This window comes from Prosopis cineraria, unplaced genomic scaffold (assembly GCF_029017545.1).
Source record: "Prosopis cineraria cultivar Desert tree isolate PC_DT_omini unplaced genomic scaffold, ASM2901754v1 PC1, whole genome shotgun sequence".
Taxonomy (NCBI): domain Eukaryota; kingdom Viridiplantae; phylum Streptophyta; class Magnoliopsida; order Fabales; family Fabaceae; genus Prosopis; species Prosopis cineraria.
Genome location: NW_026555332.1, coordinates 34,283,767 through 34,307,221, shown reverse-complemented (window position 1 = coordinate 34,307,221; position 23,455 = coordinate 34,283,767). Strand labels below are relative to the sequence as shown.

Below are 23,455 nucleotides of genomic sequence, written 5' to 3'. Positions count from 1 at the left end.
TTTAGACAAAATTAATTTGTCTTCAATATTACATTATTAATTAAGTATATAATAAATAATTTATATTAATTATCATTATTTTCTAAATTAATTGCATTTAGGTAATAAACATTTAAGAAATAATTTATTTTAATTAATTAATTAAACTATTTAATTTTGTTTAACATTTCTCATAATTAAGACATGTGAATTTCAAACTTCTAAAATTCTAATCATATTTGGCAACAAGCCTGAGGTTTGTTGTCACTGAAGATTGTTTGAATTTCAGACATTTTGAGAAATTTAAAATGTTTGAAATTGAGATCATCTTTGGTGACAGGTTCAAGGTTTGCTATTGCCAAAAATTGTCTGAATTTCAGACATTTTGAGAAATTCAAAATGGCTAAAAATTTTCATAAGCATTTATGGCCTCAAAATGTTTGAAATTTTTCATAAGAATTTATGGCGACAGGCTATCTTGGAACTATCACCATAAATCATATACTTTTCAATTTAATTACCGATAAGCCACTTACTCAAATATTACCACAGTTTTTTTACAAACTGTGGTGAAAAATATGTCGTTAAAATTTTATTTTGCACTAGTGAAAAGCTCTTACAAACCCATAAATCACACTCAATAGATTATATAAGATTCATGCAATACACCATAACAAATCAATCATCCATATATCTCATTTTCAATGCTCAACTCCTTGATCATAAAAGCATAAGGAGCAGCCAAATTCTCATAAATCATCATATAAATTATAATACCCATACATTTACACCTCTCCCTATATGCATCAGTATTCTGACTCTATATAAACTTTGCAACCACAACACATACAACTAAGGGCACAAAATACACGTTTAAATTAGTTACACAATTCGTGTAAGTAGTCAAAAATTATATGATATCCTAGTTGGCAAGTATAAATCAAAATACACAAATAAATCTACGAGGACTACTGTTAGGATTTTAGTATAATCCTAAACCTCTGGTTATTTTGCCTAATCTTGATCTATTAAGCTAGTCCTTATAGTATCGAAGAGAGAGGTTTGAGTACAATTACTCACTAATCAAAGTTAATCTTGCCTGTAAAGGGAAATTACATAACATTCACAAGTATTTTTGCTTTTCAAAATATTTCCATGACCAAAAAAATAACAAGCATGTGGCCAGGCATACATACATCACAACCGCATCAATACCAAGCATTTAGCACATTTAAGGTCACAATATTAACAACCAAATACCTCTATCAAATTACACAATACCACAATAACAACAATCGTGTGGTTGGGGTATGATATGCTAGATCAATGCCATCCCTATACCCTCTTAATACTTTTGACATGAAACATGTGGCTATCTAGTGGCTACATCCATGAACTTAAACTAATCAAGCCTTCCATTCAAGAGAAACTTCTTGATCAAGGCTACTACAATCACTTGGGAGTCACAGTTCTCCCAATACTACTAACCATAAAGTGTTATACTCTTAAGCTAGCTTTCTTATGAATTGGTGAGGACTAATTAGGTTTGAATCCTTTCAAGAACAAGTGGGACAATCCCTCTACAATAATGAGAGAATGATTACCTCTAGATTGCAACCATTGGTAGTTTGGTTGCTTTCGATTCCAACAATAAGCAACCAATATCACATGAATTTACAATATTTACTCCTCTCCTTATAGGTGAACTCTTACCTCCTATGATCATGCCATGCATAAATATTCAACACATAGCATGCAACTTTAACCATCATTCTCATCGTATCATGCTCACCACTAACACAAACCCAATCATATTCAACACATATATCAATTCACAATTTCCCTTTTTACCATAATATACATATCATTTTCATCAATTCAAATCATATTTTAACACATCACATAATATTTACCATTGTGAACAACGTATTTTGTCTGATCATCTTTTAAATTTAATAATAAATAATTAAAAATATAAAACATACAAAAAATGAAATTTAATCCTTTTTTAGGATTATATTTTCAAAAAAATTTAACAAAATCAAAAATCTTGCTTAAATTTTTAAAATCTCTCCCAAATTATCCCAACCATTTAAAGATATTGGGAATTAACTTTTTAAGAGCCAACTATGTTTAAATTTCTCTCCTTGAATTTTGCTCTTAATCTAATTTTAAAAAAAATAATAATAAACATTGATAAAAATTTTAATTAATTAAAGGTTGTGGTAAAATGCTGTAATTTCACCACAGCCAAAAGACTTAGACTAACATGCACACAGACAAAAAGATAGAAGAGAGGAGCAGACTAAAACAAATAAAAAACAGATAGAGCAGAAGATACCCGAAAGTACACGAAAAACAAAAGGAGAGGAAGACATGCACATTACAGCAGAAAAGAAGAGCAAAAGTGAGAGAGGGAGGGCAGACTTGCAGAAGGAAAACAAACTAGAAATAGCACACACGAGCAGAAAAGCTGGAGAGCAAAAAAAAAAAAAATACAGCAGAAGGAGCAACAAGCAACCATGATGCGCACACAGACTTTCGGCCAGGACACAGCAGATGCAGAAAAGACCAAACAAGAGAAAGGAAACACACACAAAAAAGAAACAAAGCGGAGACATGCCAGCTGATACACACAAAGAAGAAACATACAAAAAGAGAGCAGAAACACGAGCTACAAGCACGTAAGCTCTTCACACATAACTCTCCCTATTTCTACTTTAAAACAGACGAAAAAAGACTGAGTGAGGGACATGGGAGAAGGACAAAAAACTAGAGAGGGGACGGATGAAAAAACAGAGTAAGAAGGAGGAGACGGAGGAAAGAAAAATTGAACAAGAGAAGAGAGCTAGAGACGCAGGAAGGAAAAGAGACTGGGAAGGAGGAGGAAGAAAGGAAAAGAGGAGGATAAACAGCAGAAGACCGAGCAAGAGAGAGAACATGAGAAATTGACAAAAAAACTAAAAAAAACAGAGCAGAAAAAGAAGAAGAAAGAGAGACAGAGAGGGAGGGAGAGAGGCTTATTGCAGAAAGAAAAACAGAGTATGAGATGGATGGAAATGTAAAAACACAGCCATACAGGGAAACGTCAGAACAGAAAAAGATGAGGACAAGAAAGAGAATCAGAAGAGAGAAGAGGGAGAAAAACCAGAGACAAAGAGAAAAGAAAAAAGAGAGAGCACGAAAAAGAAGAGTGAGGGTGATAGAGAAGGAGGGCAGAAACAGAGACGGAGAGGAGGTGAAATAAAAAAGCCAGAAAAAGAAGAGCTGAAAACTGAGAGTAGAGGACGTAAGAAGAAAACAGAGCACAAGGAAGGAGGAAAAAAACGAGAAGAGAGAGAAAAGAACCAGACGAAGAAGAAAAAAACTAGAGGAAAAAGAGAGTAATGGATAAGCAGAGAAAAAAGAAGGAAGAGAGATGAAGAACGAGAGACCGAGAATGAGGAAAACCGAGGAGGAGGGAGAGCTAGCTCCAAGAGGCGAGAAAACCAGTTGCTCATGCATGAATGCAGCATTCACTCTAAATCTAACAAGCAAGATGAAGGAGTAGTCTGCTGTGTGTTCAAAAAGAGCGGGAGCGTGGTAAAGAAGTACCCTTTGAACCATGCAAGAGGACTGAATCCCTATAGCTTGGACATAGATGGCCGTCGCGATCCGAGTGTTAATATGCATACTCTTTGTTTCTCGTTGGTCTTGTAGTTAGACCTTGAAGGTATTTCTTCTTTCTCTTTATTTTTTATCATTGTGTGTTATTTCGGTTATTTATTTGGTTGGATGGAAATGTTTGTCCTTGTTAGTATTATTTGCATTCATGAAGAAACCTAGTGCAAGAAGGACTTGTTCTTCTTGAGCCTCAGACAAATTACACCTTTAGTTGTGAATAATAGTGAGAGTTTAACATCTTTTTAGATCTGCCATGAAATCATGATATTTATATGATATGAAAAATTCACGAGAAATAAATTGGTTGTTGATGGTATAGATGACAAGTAGATCATGTTTATTGTAATTGTTAGATGCTATCATCACTACTCTCATTATTTCCTTTTGAAAGCCATATTTGAGCATTGAGCCACTTTGAAAAAATCTTGAAGAACACATCCTCAATTCAAAAGAGGAGTGAAGTGTCAAAATAGTTTTTTTGTTCTTCTTTGTTTCTCCGAATGCTAAAATTCATATTATAAACTGATTGTAAACGCAAATATCTTGGTTATCTATTTTGTTGTGTGAAATTTAGAATCTCCATAGGCATTTAAAAGGATCTTATACTATAAAAATTAATAAGATTTCGCAAGTATGAAGATCAATTTTGTTGGTATTTATATTGGTTCCTAAAGCCCATTACTAAAATTAATTCTTTCTTTATACTAAATATTTAAGTCTCGTGTGAAATTTTAAAAATCTTTATAGAGATTTAAATTAATCACCTTATCATGTAGGGTAATAAATCCACGCAGATATCATGATTTGCAATTTATATGGTAAATAAATAAACAAATTTTGTAAAAAAATAATAAACATTTCTTATACCATTAATTAATTAAATTAATAAATTTAAATTATAATCATGTTGTCTAATTAGATCTTTTGGTCATGTGAGATTCTTGAAACTTTGTAGACCTTTAGGATAATCATACTACTTTGAGAGTCAATAAGACTTTGCAAGTATAATAATTAAAATTTTTATATTTAAAATTATGCGTTATATAATTACACATTAAAATACATTTAAAGTGGATCTTATTTAATCCTTTTATTGTGAGAGACTTAGAATCTCCACAGATATTTAGGATAATTATATTATCGTATAAATCAATAAGGCTTTGCAGGTATGATGATTAAAATTCTTTAAAAAAACATACATACATATTTAAACAAACTATTACTAACACTTAAAAATATAAATAAATTAAATCGCTAAATTCTTTTATCATGTGAGATTTTGGAATCTCTGTAGATATTTAGAGCAACTGCATTACCGTATGAACTAATAAAGTTCTGCAGGTATATCAGTTAAATTCTCAACCATAAAACAAAAAAAAATTAAACTCTTTTCTTTTCTTTATTCAAAAGATTCAAAAATTGAGAAAATAATTAAAATTAAACCACTTTTTGCAATTTAAAACATACATATCAAAATTTCAGAAATTGTTTTATTTGCAAAATGGTGAATTATTTCTAATTAATTTCTCTTCTAAAAAATGTTTTTACCAACACTTTTCAAATCCCGAACTACGTGGACTTTGATCCCTATCACAAGGTACTTAGGCCTCAGAGCCAAATTCTGAGTCAAGTCCTCCCTGTAAATAAATAAATATTTCTTGCTTAATTGTTATCATTTTTATATCAAACACATGAATATAAAAGGGATAATTAAAATAATTTTAAAACCATATTAATATCGCACAACAAACTTTAGGTAACCATTCTCACGAACAGGTGTTGTAGGGTGCCTAACACCTTCTCCACACTCAACCGACTCTCAAACCTTTCTTCTGAATTCGCAAACCATCCTTATCCACCATTAAATATTTTTCTGAGATTTTCCTCAAAATCTTGGTAGCGACTCCCATTTCTCCGGTTTTCCTTTCGAAGGCTGGGAACCTCCGTCCTCGCACCGTCCGCATCGCATTTCTAGGTGCAACAACCATTTTGCCATAATTGCATCAAATGTGAATTTAAATATCACTTGGTTTTCAAATAACTCATTTCAACATGTAATTAATCAACAAACAAATGCATAAACCAAATTTCCCTTAGTTACTTCAAAATTTTGAGAGGTTAAAGGTTTACATCTTAAAATACACACTTCTAAAGATCTTCTTAAGCTTAAATGTTGTTGATAGTGATTAATCTATAATTAACTAGACCTAAAATCATTGATACCTCCATAATTAAATTTTCACAATGCTTTATCTCAACACTTTCAAAATCCTAAAATCATAATCTCACATTTTCAATCATACCCATTGGGTTCATTAGCTCCTTTTAACTCACCTTACCATTAATGGACTATTAAACCATTATTACTAGCATGAAATGCCTCCAACAACCCTTATTTATAGCAAATTTTAGGTATTAATGCACCCACACACTAAAAATGAGTAAAGCTATAAATGCTAGGTTTAAATAACTTAAACAACTTCTATTAATTCTATTTAAGTCAATGGATTCAAACCCATAACATTTATCGAATGAAAATTATCCTTCCAACACAAGCCCTAACTTAACTCTTCAAAACAATGGAAGAGAAAGAGAGGGAAAGAGCTTATAGGTCTTACATGTGATATTTAATATCTTAGAAATTCTTCCAAATATCCAATTTCTAAGTCCTAGTAGAGAAAAACTCCAGCTCCTTGCTCACTTTATTCCTTGCTCCCATTTTTGAATTCTTATGCAGCCTTATGACTGTATATTTTTAACCATGCATCGTGGTGCACACTGCACACACTATGGTGCATAGCATAGAGAGGCTTTATCTTTTAAGTTGTCACACATGTGCCACGACAGAGGTGGTACACACTGTGGTATGTGGCACAAAACCTCATTCTTTTGATTTTCTCATTGATGTATGGATGACCCAATTTTGCTTCAAACTTGAATCTAGGGCTTAAACCATAATTAAAAAAATCATTAAACCTCTTTGGACACACACCATATTAATTTACTTAATTACCCTTATTTAACTTAGCTAATTAGGGGTTAATTTCCTAGGATGTTACACAAGATCATATTATAATAGATTCCAACTCATCTATTACAATGTCCTCCCCTTGAAATTGACCTCAGCCTTAAGGTCAAGAATAGTAAAAGTAGTATGAAGAAAATTTAAAGCTTGCCTATGGGTTGATTCAACCCATTCCAACATAATAATGTATAATAGAACCTAGCTAGAAACTTGTTAGTTTGTACATGAAGTAATGCCTCCTTTGAGAAGTCCAGATGTCAAAAGACTACCTAAATATAAAACTTGTAGAATCTAAATTTGATGATGGGCATTAACTATAATAACTTCCCATGCAAATAGGGCTACTACATGATATAAAATTAAATATGCTCCCATTCAAAATTAAAAATATTTGTAGTAGCTATAAAAAACTTTAGCAAATAGAGTTGACATGTCCCTGAGAAAATAAAGCATAAAATTAAGGTAACCCATAACAACTATAAAATTAAGTAGCAAGACCTAGATATTCCTTTTCCTATACTTCACAAGTATATTTAAAAGTGAGCAATTTGCTAGGTAACCATGTTGAATTCATCTAATACAAACCAACACCCATTAATTATTAACAGTACCATAACATAGAATATAATTCTTCAATAGTCATAGATCTATAGGATGTAGGGAACTGAATCAAGCATCCCCATTACAAATAAATGTTATCCTTGCAGCTTCATTTGCAGTAAATAGAGAAACTAACTAGTAAATCTCCTTTCAAGCTCCATTCTCTCTAAATCTCTACAAGGTCAAACACCCAAAATATAATATGGTAACATATTTTGATAATGTAGACATGAGACAAAGACTATAATACAACAATTTAACAAACATCTAGTTGACATTTTAAAAGGAAAGCAACAATTTCCAACCTTGTAGGAAATAATTGAATAGTGCAAGTTGAATTTTCATTGCTATAAAATTTTGGATATAAGATGCCAAGAAAACGACAGTTAAAACAATACATCATATAATGGTGAGGCGAACAAAGGTTAAACTATAAATGATGGGTGTTTAAAACACCCATAATTTATTTTAATAAAATATATGATAGGTGTTTAAACACCCTTCATATACCGTTTTAGCTTTTAGGTTCAACAAAATTAAAAAAAATTAAATTTTATATGACATGTGTTTATCAATGTAGAACCATAAATGACAGGTGTTTTAAATACCCATGATATAACATTTAAGTTTTTGAGTACTGAAAAATAAAAAAAAAATAAATTTTATATGATGGATGTTTAAAACACCCTTCATATAAAGGCAGAACCATAAATGACAAGTGTTTCAAACACCTATCATTTATGTGGGAATAAATGATGGGCATTCAAATGCCCATCATTTAGTCTCTTTTAAAAGCTAGTTTCAAGCTTCATTTTATAAAATCTTGCTAAATACTCTTCCCTTTATTCTCTTCCCACTTGTTTAACATCTTAAATTTTTTAATCTTATAATTAGCTGTTAATTAGGAGTAAGGTGGTAATTAGTGTGGGATTAAAGATTTGGATGATTATTTGGTAGTTTGACTCATTGGGATGTTGTAGGGTTACGGGTGAGAAGATTGCATTTTGAGTTGAAGCAAGTGCGTGTGGTGAGAATTCTTCTCACTATGCCATGCCCCACGACTTGTTATACATGCATTGCGACATATAGACCAAAAAGTGACTTCTTAAGTCATGAAATTTCATGAATTTTAGAGAGCAAAATTAGAAAACACATAAAAGGAGAAGAGGAGAAGGGCTGGTGTGATAGGGCAAGGAATTTTATAGCCGTGTAAGGTACTTCTGATCAGTAACTTAGCAGGTAAGTTACGTATAACTCTTACCTTTCATTTTATCCAAATTTCTCTGGATATGAGTTTAGGGGCTTGATTCTTACCTAATAATAATAAAAAGGTTTTCGGGAGTTAAATTAGAGCTTTGTGACTAGTTTAGAGCTAAAAGATAGAGTTTTAAACCTATAGGCTTAATTTGGCCCTAACTTAATGAGATTTTAGGGTGAAAATCTTGTTTAACTGAAATGAGACCAGTTGAGGTGATGTAAAGTGGTAATTGAATAGTAATAAATCTAGAATGGATAAATGAAAAAGAATAGACTACTAGATATAGCTATAAGTAGTAATTATGTACTTTTGATCAAATTAGACTAAATGACTAAATTTTGCCAATTGTATTTAGATTGGCATACCACACATATGACTTGAGAAAGGAAGTTTGTGACAAGCTATAGTGGTGGTTGAAATCCACAAGTAACCTTTTTAGTGATAGAAAGATTGAGGTAACCGAATAACTTTCTTTGTTTAACTATTTGTTGTAACTATGTGTAAGTTTGCTACATGATGCATGAAATAGTTTTGAACTGAGTATGTTTTGTAGCATTAAATGTTTATTGCATAAAAGGAGACTGTGGTTAAACAAGTAATGAAATTTGTATAATTTGATGTAAAAATGTGTATATGTATATATATGAGTAAATGGTGATTGGGAACCTATGAATGGTTTGAAAAGCATAATCATAGGGGTGGAAGTTCACTCGAGTAGAGAGGTGGTGATAAGACCATATAGCATATTCTTCTTAGTGCCTGACAAGGTGCAATGTTAGAGAATTATACCTCCTTAGTGGTTTTTGAGGTGTAGTGTTAGAGATGATTGATAGAATATATTTGTTACCCACTTTTATTTATCAATTAGGACCTTTTTATTAATGATTTATCACCTTCAAGTACACAAATTGTATTAGATTTGAAATTTCACCTAAGCTTCTAAGTTTAGTGCATTAGGGGCATTTTGGTTGAAAAAATGAACTTTTGAGAAAATATACAAGAAAAATTAAAAAAATTAATTTTATGTCTAGTTGATAAGTGGTGAAATTATATTTTTAAAATTTATTTTAGTTTGGGAGTAACTAAATAAAAAGATAATACTTTCTTAAGTGTCTTAGTTTGACTTAGTTTTCGATTCGCCTTTATGTAGAAATTTTTATATAATTTTGGGTAGCCAAAAACTTAGTTATTTTAATTAATTCTCTTTCTAATTATGAATTTAATTATAGATATTAATTAAATTTTATCATATCACATGCTATTTAATTGAATTATGTGATTTATGTAACATATGTGGTATGTGACTTATGCATTAATTGGGCAATTGAGGTCAACACTCCTTGAGGTCAATAGTTGATCATTTGCACGTGAATTATGATTATTTTGAGGGATTAAATTAGCTTAAATGATGTGGATGACACATAAAAAATCAGGCACACATTGGAATCATCTATAAACCAATAGGAGGTTGTCGTCTTGCAAGTGTGACAAGGCTCCCATTTTCTTTTTATTTTCTTTTCTCATTTTTTTAATTGAGTATTTAGCTAATGGGAAACACTTAGGAGCGTGTCCATTCAGCCCCAATTCAGATCCAATACTTATCTCATTCATCTTCCACATTTTCTCTCTCTTGTTCATAATGTTCTTTATTTTTTCTTTTTTGTTCCTCATTTTCCAGCACCCTAACCTCCATTTTCAGCCACTAAACCTCCAAAAATACTCACACCATTCTTCTCCTCTTTTTATTTTCGTTCCATCCCTTCATATTTCACAAGGTTCTAAGCTCATTTCCTTCATCCCAAGTTCCATGAATTTCAGTCAACAAACTTTCAACTTAGGATTCTTGAAGATGATGAAGATTGGCTAAGTTTCTTAGTGAGATCCTAGAGAGATGAAGATGGAGGATGAGTCTTGAGCTTTAAATTGTCTAAGTTCTTTTGTTTCCTATCCTCTTCTCTTTTTACTAGATGGTTTTTACTAGATTGTTAGATTCCTTAATCTAAGATTTAATCATCTTAGCTTGTAAATCTTAATTTGAATTTGATGTTGATGTAAAGAGAGAGGATTGTTTCATTTAATTTCTTCCTTAGACAGCCATGACTGAATTTACCACTCTTTGTTTGGCACATAATCTTGTGTTTTTCAATTAGTGAATAACTTGTATTAATATTGTATAATCTTGTGGTGTTAATGCTTGTGTTGTTAAGTAGCTTGACATAATCTTGTGGTTACTCATTGTTGTTTTGACCGTGGTTGTTGAGAGAAGATTTTAAGTGAATCACTTGGCTAATTTCTTCACCGATTGGTTAATTGAAATAGAGACTTTAATATAAGACCTAGGAAAGTTAGTTAATTAGGTTAATTGACTTAGGATAATTTTCTTAGGTCCTGATAGCTTTAGTCAAGAGGAAAGGGAAGCTAAATTTAGCCTAATCATGAGAAGATAATGAGTCCAAAATTAACTAATCTCCAGAGTTCCATTATTGTGAAAAGGAAAGTTCATTTCACTCACTTTCACTAGCATTTTAATTACTTATACATTAGGTAATTAGTTTATATAATTAGCTAGATAACTAAATTTCTACAAACTTTAGTTGATTTATTTTACTAGATAACTTTTAATTCACTATTAAAAAATACCGTATATATAACGCTCCATATTTAACGGTTACAAGAAAAAACATTGAATAAAAAAAGGCAGGATTTTGAAAAACTAATATTCAGCGGTTAAAAAATTAACCGTTGAATATACATTTATATATTCAATGGTTAAATATAAAAAATGTTGAATAAAAAAGGCGGGATTTTGAAAAACTAATATTCAGCAGTTAAAAAATTAACCGTTGAATATACATTTATATATTCAACGGTTAAATATAAAAACTGTTGAATAAAATCCTTAAAATATTGCCTGGTGACATCACCATATTATTCAACGGTTCAGGAAAAGTAACCATTGAATAAAGTGTCAGAATATTCAACGGTTAAGATAAAAAATCATTGAATAAACGTTTTCGAAACCGCCTTATGACGTCATCTTATTATTCAACGGTTCCTTAACTAGAACCGTTGAATAAACATTTATAATATTTAACGGTTTACCTAAGGAACTGTTGAATAAACATTTATTCAACGATTGTTCAATATAACCGTTGAATAAGTTCATTTAAATCGCCTCTTCATTCTCCCGAAACCGTTACTTTCAGATGCTCAAAACTTTATTTCTCCTCTACAAAACTAGATACCCACTATCGAGTCTCCTTCCCCAAGCACCGAGTCCACATTTTCGGCCAAACCCTTCCATATTCTGCCGTTGGAACACCGTCGCAAGGCTTCATTGCCATTTTCGTCTTCCATCTTGTGGTGTGCGAACACGTAAGTGCTCTGCTTTGCTCCTCTTCCTCTCTCTCTTCCTAACTTCATCTTCCTCTTCCATTCCAGTTGCTTTGGTTCGTGATTCATCTCCATTCAATTGTGGTTACGTGCGTGGGTCGGCAAAACAAAAAAAGGTTAGTTTTTTTAAGAAATTGTATAAAATTTGAGTATTTTATTTGAACATTATAATTATTTACAATGGGGATGATTTCATATACAATGTGCTTGAATTTTGGTTAAATGAAAATGCTCTATGTCTGTTACCAATTGTTAAATGTGATTGATTGAGTGAATTTTAATATGAATTTGTTGTTATTTTAATGTTCAATTTGTTAAAAAAGGGCAGGAAGCCTAGGAAATGCTTAGTTTTATGCCGTTATGCTGCCACATTTTTTAAAAAATTTTAGTCTTGTAAACATGACCATTGTTAATTATGGTCTGGAGGGAGTTTAGTTATACTTCTATCTTGTTTCTTGAATTAGTTTAAAATTTTATAGGTTAAAATAGTGTAAAGAAAGGGCATAATACTTGAGAAATACTTATTTAAAATTGTTAGGCTGCTAATTTTTTTTAATTTAAATTTTTCTCTTGAAAAGAACAAATACAAGCATAGTTGAAGTTGTTGAAGTGATTAAACTTGTGATTCACTGAATGCTTTTCTAATTTTACCATCTTTGTTAAATAAGGGCATTATGGATAAGGAGTGGATGTCTGCCAATCGCTTATCTAAAGAATATTGGGATGGGGTGGCAGAATTTATTAAGTTTGCGGTAAACAACGTAAAAAATCATGAGCGAATTGTTTGTCCTTGTTTAAGTTGTGGCAATGTGAAGTCAATTTCTCCTGAGACATGCAAACTTTACTTGTTTAAGTATGGAATTGATTAAAGTTACAAGTGTTGGGTAAAGCATGGGGAGACACCTGAAGATGTGAATAACAGCAGCCGAGGGTATATAGAAAGTTGTTCATCACCATCATCTTTTGACACATATGTAAATGAGGCCGATTGTCTTGAAGAATTGGTTGATGTGATGGAAGAGGAACTTGAGAATTTTCCAAAGAAGTTTGAAAAGTTAAAAACTGATGCGAAGACACCTTTGTATGAGGGTTGTACTGAGTTCACTTTATTGTCCGCTGTGTTAGAATTATACAACTTGAAAGCAATAAGTGGGTGGAGTGATACAAGTTTTTCAAGCTTGCTCTCTCTAATCAAACTAATGCTACCGAAGAATAATAAGCTTCCAGATCGGCTATATGATGCAAAGAAGGTGTTACGCATAGTTGGCCTAAGCTATAAGAAGATACATGCTTGCCCTAATGATTGCATTTTGTTTAGGAATGAATATGAAGAGCTAACCCACTGTCCTAAGTGTGAGACATCATGTTATAAGCAAAATGGGAAGAGTGCGAAGAAGGCAATGTGGTATTTTCCTATTATTCCAAGATTTAGGCGTTTGTATAGCATACGTCAAGAGGCAAAGAATTTAACATGGCATGCAGATGGAAGGATTAAAAATGATAAGATTCGGCATCCAGCTGATTCTCCTGAATGGATAAGGTTTGATTGGAAGTACCCTGAGTTCCGAAAAGAAGATAGGAACCTACGCCTCGCATTATCTACTGATGGGATGAACCCACATGGTATGCAGAGCAGTACCTATAGTACATGGCCTGTGATGATGGTCATTTATAACCTTCCTCCCTGGCTTTGCATGAAGCGAAAGTATATGATGCTATCCTTACTAATATTGGGGCCCAAGCAACCCAAAAATGACATAAATGTTTACTTAGAACCATTGATTGAAGACTTGAAGCTGTTGTGGGAGATAGATGTAGAGGTATATGATGCTTACAAAGAAGAGGTATTCAATTTGAAAGCCATGCTTTTTGGTACAATCAATGACTTTCCAGCATATGGTAATCTATCAGGGTACAGTATTAAAGGACAACTTGGATGTCCCATTTGTGAAGAGGGAACACGTTCAATGAGATTGTAACATGGTATGAAGAACGTGTACCTTGGACATCATAGATGGTTGGGTGACAAACATTGATATCGTCGGTGGAAAATGTCTTTTGATGGAAAAATAGAAGAAGAAAGGCCACCAAAGCAGTTGACTGGTGAGGAATTATTTGAAAAGGTAAAAGACCTTGATATTGAATTTGGCAAACTATTTGCAAAGCATGTTGGAACAAGTGGGTGGAAGAAAAGATCAATTTTTTTTGAGTTGCCATATTGGAAGACCTTGAATGTGCGACACTTCCTCGATTTGATGCATATTGAGAAAAATGTGTGTGATAGTCTTGTTGGGACGATGCTTCATATTCCAGGAAAGACGAAGGATGGCATCAATGCAAGGTTAGACATGGTTGAAATGGGTATAAGAGAAGAATTGGCACCGCAAGAGAAGGGAACTCGCACATTTCTTCAAGCAGCAGCTCACACACTGTCTAGAAAAGAAAAGTTTATGTGAGTTTCTTGCTACAATCAAGGTTCCAGATGGCTACTCTTCAATGTTAGAAACCTTGTCTCAATGAAGGACCTAAAGTTAAAAGGTTTAAAGACTCATGATTGCCATGTTTTAATGGAGAATTTTATTCCGATTGCTATACATGGTATTTTACCCGATAATGTGCGAGGTACAATCACAAAGCTATGTTACTTCTTTAGGTGCCTCTGTAGTAAAGTAATTAATCCTAAAAAGCTGCTAAAATTGTAAAGCCGAATTGTGCAAACATTATGTGAGTTGGAGATGTTTTTTTCCTCCTGCATTTTTTGATATCATGGTCCACTTAACCATTCACTTAGTTAGGGAGGTACAATTATGCGGCCCTGCTTATTTGAGGTGGATGTACCCTTTTGCGCGTAATATGAAAGTATTAAAAGGATATGTGAAAAGTCAGAGTCAACCAGAAGGTTGCATTGTTGAATGATATATTAATGAAGAGGCTATTCACTTTTGCGGTCAATACTTAAAGAATTCAAGGAATGTTAATGATGAAGCTACAGAACAGACAACGGGAAAAAAAATTGTCACTATCTCAAGTGACCAATGGGAAAAAGTACACCTTTTTGTGCTTTACAACTCTCTAGAGATTGATGAGTATGTAAAAATTCATAAGGTAGAGCTAAAAAGGCAGCACCATCATCGATTAGAGAGTTAGATCATCAAACTACACAATAAACAGTTCATTCGTTGGTTGAAAGAGCATATCGAAGGGAAGTACAATGCCAATCCTAATTCAGTTTCTTATAGATTAAAATGGCTGGCACAAGGTCCGAGCAAACATGTCTTCTCTTACACTAGTTATACTAGCAATAGGTACAAGTTCTACACAAAGGAGTATGATGACCAAAGTACAATGTAAAAATAGTGGTGTATCCACCATAGGTGATAGCATGCACATTTCCAGTGCAAAAGATAAAAAACCTATTTACGCAAAAATGCATTATTTGGAGTAATTGAGCACATTTGAGAGTTAGATTACATCTCCTTTCGAGTTCCAGTCTTCGGTTGCAAGTGGGTTGAATATAAGAATGGGGCAAATGTTGATAACTCTAGGTTAATTAGGGTAAATCTGAATAAGGAAGGGTTCACAGAGGATCCTTTCATTTTTCCTTCCCAAGCCAAACAAGTTTTTTATGTCCATGATCCAACTGATAAAAAATGGTCTATTGTTTTATGGAGTAACAAGGAAGTTAAAGAAATGGAAGGTACAAAAAATGAGCAAATTTGAAGAAATGATGAGGTTGAAGTTGATCTATTTTATGGGACATCATTTGAAAATGATGATGGTGTAGACAGTATTGAAGATCATGCTTTCTATATAAGACGTGATCATAGTAAGGGAATTTGGATTTTCAAGAGGGGAAAATCAATTCAACAAAAGAAGAAGGTTGTTAAAGTGAAGAAGAAATTAGTCAAAAAAGTAGTTAAAACAAGAAAAAGAAAAAGAACATAAATAGGTAATTATGTTATTGTTGATTTATTAAAGAAAGTACACGTGTTGTTATTATTTTTTTGATTTTTTTTAACTTATTCTTTTTTATTTATTTAATCTTGATTATTATTGCTTTCACAGGTAAATGGCTATTGAGCATGACCATCTTGACATTGGCTCTAGATCCAGTAGTCCAAGTAGGCAGTATGATGACCCGGCTAAGAAAAAGGCTGATCTTGATATGCAGGAAGAACAATTGAGGAGAGGATTGGTTGTGATGGAGGAAGTCACTAAAGCAAGAAATGAAGGAAGAAAATTTACTGTCAAGTGGAACAATAAGAATCAAGTAGTTGACAGTCATAACTGTATCAGTTATATTGGTGTGGCAGCGAAGTCCTTAGTGCCTATTACTTTAAAATCTTGGAAGAATGCAACTCCAGCAATGAAGGATGCAGTGTGGAGAACTTTAACAGTAAGATACTATCACTTTGCTTTTTTTTTTTAACTTAATGTTTTGCAATCATTTGTTTAAATTGACATGTTCATCTTGCAGTCAGGATTTGAGATTGAGGAGAGGCACAAGAAGTTTGTTCTATAGAAAGCTGGGATAGCCTTAAGATCTTTTAGAAGTTTTGTTACCCGTAAATTTTTTACAAACCCTGACATAGAGGGTATCGAAGATACAATTCCTTCCCTCATTTCGACAATTGTGAATGAGGATGAATGGAAAGCTTTTGTCAACTCACGTCGCAATCCAGAGTTCAAGGTAACATTAATATTATTTTATTTATGTATTGTTGCTTTTGTTATCACCTCCTTTTTATATTAATTGACTTACTATGTTTTGTGTTTTTCCGAAGGCATTAAGCGCCAAAAATAAAGAGTTCACGAAAAAGAATGAATATACATATAAGGCTGGATGCAAGGGATATGCGGGAATTGAAAAGGGTTTGATTGAGAAAGAGCAAGCGTCGGAGGGTTCTATATCCCGTGGCAGGATTTGGGCTAAGGCTCGAAAAAATAAAGCAGGCAATATTGACAACCCAAAAACAAAAGCGGTTGTTGAAACAATAGTAAGTATTAATGATATATTGATATAATGTTATTAGTTTTTACTTATAAACTTTGCTTTTTTCTACTTCACAATAGACTTTGACTCAGGAGGCATTAGCAGGCACTCAAACTATTGATGAGGATATATTGGAGAAGGCATTGGGGAATACTAACCATCCTGGTCGTGTTCGGGGCGTTGGCTTTGGAGTTACAAGAAAAGAATACTTTGGTGATGCGTTCAAGCGTGGTAAAAAGGCTGCTTCTTCTGCTGAGGTTCAAGAGTTGAGGCAAAGAGCTAGTGGAACAGAAGTAGCAGATACTAGCACAATCACAACAGATACAAGAACAATCTAGACTCATCGACATGCTATTAAGCCGGCATAAGTTGGGGCTTCCACTGGGCGACAGTAGCCCTAGTGTGAATGATAGTTGCACAGTCCCATCTCAGCTCCTACCTGAGGTATCATTATTCATTTTACTATAATCTTACACATAATACTACTTTTATTGTTCATATTACATTTTTTTTAATTTATGTAGGGTGAGGCTAACGTTGATTTTTTGGCAGAAGATGGCCATGTGGTTGCACTGGGGCGCATGTACAATATTGCTGGGCAAGTAATGCTTCACAATGAACACATCCCTGAAGGGACAGTGAAAGTCTTTTTAAAGACAGTTGAGGATCCTAATTATGATCTACCCTACCCCATTCCGGATGCAAGAACGGTAGTAGATGCATTGCTCAGCTTTGTTGCATGGCCAGTTCATCTTCTTCGTATTTCGGCACCATCTCTAATGGTATATTTGTTAAACTTCTAATAGAAAATTAACTTCTTTTGCATTTTTTTATAGTTGATATCTAACAATCTTATATATTGAAAAAATTAGCCTGTTGATAAGCCGGTGGGAAAGAAAGTACTAGAGGCTATGAAAGCATTCACTACTAAGCAGAAGAGGGAAAAGGATACGAAGAGCTTTGACAAGTCGAAGGAATCCGTCACATTTCCCCAAAAGACACTGGTTCTCCCTCAAGCCCATCTGCCTAAAGCCCCTCAACGCCAAGCCTCTAAAAGTCAAGTCGCACCCAATAAAAATCGACAATTGCTTAAGACCTATGCCGAGATGCAAGAAGGAGTGTTGCTCCCTTTCCCTACGACATGTATGATGATCCACAGTCTTTTGACCAAGTCAACAATGAGGTGTTGGATGATTTATTCAACCATGCAGAGGCTACCACTACTCTATGTAACTTATATATGAGGTATGTTTCTAAAACCTTTCATTAGACATTTAGCTATATACACACACACACACTTTAATCATATATTGTTCCATTTATTTCGACATTTAAGGAACCTCTACACTATCATGCTTGCTGGAAGAGATATAGCACGGAGGATTATATTTGTCAGTCCTCATATGGTCTCTCCTTATAGCCATGACATAATGAGTCCTAAGCAAGGACTGGAAATATCTCAGAAGCTTTCAAAGTACTTCCATCAACGTGGTGCCGACAAGAACACAATATTTATAGCACCTTATTGTGAAGGGTAAGTTACTTTACGATGCTTCACTTTAATTTATTCAAAATTTAATTATTTATATGATACTTTCTAATTGTAATTGTTGTCATAGGGGACACTGAATGTTGCTTGTGATCAATCTAACTTTAGGGAGGGTGTGGTACCTTGACCCTATTCGAAATGGCCATCCGTCTAACAGACCACATATTGTGGAAATGATTAATCAGTAAGTTGATTAATTTGTTTGCATATATGTAATTTGTTCTTTTTGTATGAATATTTCTCATGTCAAGTTTTCTATTTCACGTTAGAGCCATTGTCATCTACCGCACTAATGTTGATCAACAATTTCGACAACTAGTAAAGGGCAGCGGTCAGTTTGATACATCAGCATCATGGACAGTTGTCAAGGTATAAGTATTTATCATTAATTATCTTAGAAACGTCACTATATAGGTCATGTCATATTATTAATTAACTATTCAGTTATTTTATCCATTGTATGATTATAGTGCCCAGAGAAAGCAGACAAGTTAGGGATTGTGGGTATGCTGTCATGAAATTCATGAAGGACATAATCCAACATGCTCCAACCGGAATTCTTCAAAATGATGTAATTGTCTTCCCATTCTATTTTATTAGTTTTTATCAATAAACATGATTTTAATTTGTTGTTGTTGCATATAATACTACGAGGACACATATTGTGACACGTATACTCATGCTCAAATGGAAGAAGTCCTTGAAGAGTTAGCACATGGTATTTTTGAAGCATGGTTTACTTTCAACAGCCAGTAGCAATGACAATTAGGAAACTTAGGCAAATTTTGGAATTTGGAGCTTTATGTTTTAACTACTAATTGCTTTCATTTAAGCAATTCAAGTTGTATATAAGTTTTTTATAGGAATTCATTGTACATTTATATATATAAACGTAACTATTATTGGCTGAAATTTGTGTCTGGGTTCTGAAATATCATTCTGTAATTTACAATGCAGGGGGGTTGCTAGAAATGTAGGCAAAATATAAAAAAATTAGGTCCTAATATTCAACGGTTATAAGATAAAACCGTTGAATATTATCACAAAACTATTCAGTGGTTTCATCTTACAACCGCTGAATAAGTATATATATTCAACGGTTTTTAATTGATAACCTTTGAATAATGTAAAAATATTCAGCGATTTTTATTCCAGAACCGTTGAATATTATCTCTCACAATTTCTCATTTTAAAAATTCAAAAATTTATGCAACGGTTTTGGAATAAAAACCGTTGAATAAATTAAAAATATTTAACGGTTAAAAACCGTTGAATAAATAGTCATAGAATATTCAACGCTAGCTTACTCAACGATTTATAACCATTATATAGTAAGAAAAATAACCGTTTTATATTTCCTTTTTTGTAGTAGTGATTAGACTTAAAACCATTCCTTGAGAGATGATTTAGGGTTGGCCCTATATTACATTAGGGTTATCTTTAGTTTAATTTTGAGGATAAGTGACTAATTCCTATCAAAATTTAACCTATTGAGGTGAGAAATGTGAAAATTGACTGTTGAGGGGTTAAATTTTAGTATATGTGTATATATGTGATTTATTGTCTTTAATCAAGTATAATAGGTCCTTTTGAACTATGTTCAAGGCCTTATGTGGTCTAATGAGATAAATGAATCAATTTGAGCGCTTGGGTGTGTAAAATCTTTGAAAAAGTGAATTGTATGCACTCGGGTGTTCAAAGTTTGATCATACCATTACATTGCATCTAAATCTATCTCATTAGCTAGCTTATGAGATAAACTTCATGTGAATACTTGAATCACTTCGATCGAATGTCGTATGTGAAAATGACATACACCAAAAGTTCATCATTTTTGCTATCAAAGTGACAACAAAAAATTCAGATTTGCATGCTGTAGTGGAAGGTGTCTCACACTGCAGTACATGACACAGAAGGTCTAGCATATGGCCCTGTGCCAGATGCTGCAGCACATGCATTGCACGCTGTAGCACATGACTTAAAATCAAACCTTGTTTCCTTATTATAAATGCATAAATGCATGTAATGAGTGTTATGGTTGCAATTGTTTGCTTTCTATTGTGAGTTACTCTGATGTGGTATGAATTTAATGATTTTGTAAAATAAGTCTTGGGCCTAAGATTTTCAAATAAGGTATTTGATTGTGTTTTGATTAAGTGTGTGTGGTGTTTTGGTTAATCTTCTCTTGTATCTGTAGGATATGAAAGGATGTTATAACTTGCATATGAAATCAAAAAAACACCAACCAAGTGTCTCCATTGCCATTGTCTCCACTCTCCATTGTTGACCATTGAAAAATGATGCTTTTCCAATTATATTGCAAATGCTTTGTAATAATTTGGTATCCCATGTTTTCACATACTTATTTTAGATTTTACTTTGATTCATGATTCATGGAAGTATATTTAATTGGTTTAAAAATTTTGAAAATTTAAGATTCCATTTGTATGGTTTTACAAACTTGGTAATCCTCTTGGGTTATTCTCATAATTACTTTATTTTTAAAGCTCATATGGATTAGTAAGGGTAATCTTACAGCCTACAGTTGAATAAAATAAAGGTAATTAGAATCATTATTGAATTTAAACATTCATAAATTTTTAATTTATTAATACATGTTCATTAGTTCTTTAATTTATAGTGCCTGATACAAATGAAAAATAGCATGGAGTGTGACTTCTGCGTGATAAGGTTCATAAAAGGCATCATTATACATAACGAAAGCATAATTCCTGAGACAGCATGTCAATAGTATTCACTTTATAATTGCTAATGAATTTAATGCATTAAAATTAATTTATGGTGGATAATTTATGAATTGCAATACTCTAAGGATTCTTACATTGAAGAATTTAGGAATACACAAATAAATGAGGTAATTGAGGAGTGGTGCCAATGCATGTTCCAAGTATGGTCCTTGCACAAAGAAGAAAATCAATAGAGTTAGTGGAAGTAGAATTAATGTTTATAGTTTTACTAGTTTACTTTGAAAATTAGTTTACTTTAGAAAAATCTATATATTAATTACTTGATAAATTAGAATAACAGATGATATTTTGGTTCATTTTGCAATTGATTATAATACAATTCTATTAGTGTTCATATATGAAAATGTTGAAATTGTTATTTGGGCATTATTTTGTGTAGTTGTTGTAGGGCGGTTGCTATAAATAACAACCCACCTATTTAAAAAAACGATAGAAGAAATTATCAGTAAAATAATATACCTGTCATTTATAGTGATAATAAATGACTATAAATGATTATTAAATTATTTACTCATCATTTATTTTTTGATAAATTTTGGCAACTACTTTGAACCTGAATTTACCAAATAATAAATGACGAAAAAATAATATACCCGTCATTTATTGTCATTCATGTCATTTATGTTTGGAATAAATGATAGGTATTGTAACTGAACCCATCATTTTCCAACTTATAGAAAAGATGGAAAAAAAATTTTAAATAATTATTTTATAACTTTCATTTATTGAAGAATCTTTAAATGAGAGACAAATAAATGACAATTCATAACTATCGTTAATAAGTAAAAATAACTGTCACTTATGCCTAATTTTATAATAGTATTGGTAACGATCTCACATAATAAATATGTAGTTACTGCTGCGGTGTTAATAGATATATGTTCATCCTTCTCAAAATGTTGATATGTGCAGTCTTGATAATCATAAAATTCTACAAAGCTCAGTGGTAGTAGGAAAGACACGTATTATTCTCCATAATTATTCATAAAAGTGGGCAGTTACACAAGAAAGAACAATGATATGTAGCTCACTGATAAAAGAGAGAATTATAGATCAATCTAGGATTACATAAATTTAGTGAAACTTGTTTTACTGTTGGTGCAAAGTCAAACTAGGATTAAGGATGAAACTGGCCGAAGAAAATCTAGGGAGAAGCTGAAATTTATTCCATTTCACTACACTGGGAATTCACAGCGATAAAGACAACATGCACAGAAGTAGAAAGGAAATCATGTAAGAAGTAAAGCATATAAACAAACTCCTTCACATCACTGTTAAACTTGAAATAACTAATCAACCATGAGAAGCTAAGTAATTTCTCAGCAACCTGATCAGGTGTAAACATCTCATTTTTTGTTTCTTATCATCTCCGCTAGGTAAGGGAAGGCAGCTTGTACCTGTATATCTGGTATTTGACAAGACACAGCTGGTTTATCCCTTGTTCCCTGCATTTCCAGTCTCAAACTTCGTGACATCGTTGGCCAGCATTCTGGTGGCTACATGGGAATTCATTGGCAACTTTATGACATTGTCCAACTCATCGCTGATGAGGCAGTTGGTTGAGTAGCCGCACACAGTGAAGTTGTTGTTGATGTTCCCTGAAATTGCCTTGCTCAGGCTGCAAGGACCAGGAGGACCATCCACTTGAGAAAGATTAGTGACCATATCATGAGATGTAAGGCTGTTTGGTTTTGTTCTCATTTTTTTTTTAAAAACTGTTTTACAATATATTTTTTAAAAATTGTTTTTCAAAACAAAACAAAGTGAAAATTCATTTGGTTATGTTAATTTCAAAAATAGTTTTAGAATTAAAATTTAGACTGATAGTGATAATTATAGAATGTTAATGATAGTGATTTATAATAAAAATTGATCAAGGTAACCATAGGTTGTTTCTATTTTTTTGTTTTTGAAAACAAAAAAATAAAAATAGTTTTAGAAACAATTAAATCAAAAATACTTACCTAAATAAGTTTTAAAATTTTTTTCAAAAATAAAAACCAGTTTTCAAAAACAGAAAACAAACTGGCTGGTAGGCTTCTCATTACATTTTGGCCATCCTACTCTGTCTTCAAATATATATACAAATGAAAATGATTGCTTTAGTGGTTTTCAATATGGATCTGTGCAATCGCAAGTATCGCAGCTTGGGTTTTCTTCTGCACTGTCCCCATCAAACATGCATGTTCAAATAGTAATACAACACAATTCTTTTGTCACGTAGGCT

At 32.6% G+C, this 23,455-nt stretch overlaps 1 protein-coding gene across 1 annotated transcript; it reads left to right on the top strand.

Moving 5' to 3' along the window:
* Positions 1–15,987: 15,987 nt before the first annotated feature.
* On the top strand, positions 15,988–17,249 carry LOC129290703 (uncharacterized). Its single transcript, XM_054927623.1, has 5 exons — positions 15,988–16,314; positions 16,396–16,427; positions 16,470–16,608; positions 16,703–16,915; positions 17,004–17,249. Exons 1-5 carry the CDS (start codon positions 15,988–15,990, stop codon positions 17,247–17,249), a joined length of 957 nt encoding a protein of 318 aa, XP_054783598.1.
* Positions 17,250–23,455: the final 6,206 nt, after the last annotated feature.

Excerpts from the sequence above, each read along its gene's own strand:
- LOC129290703 (XM_054927623.1), top strand. The coding sequence starts at position 15,988 with ATGGCTATTGAGCATGACCATCTTGACATTGGCTCTAGATCCAGTAGT. Across the intron at positions 16,428-16,469 it reads ATTGAGGAGAGGCACAAGAA|AAGTTTTGTTACCCGTAAAT; the intron begins GTTTGTTCTATA and ends AAGATCTTTTAG. Across the intron at positions 16,916-17,003 it reads AAGCGGTTGTTGAAACAATA|GAGGCATTAGCAGGCACTCA; the intron begins GTAAGTATTAAT and ends ACTTTGACTCAG.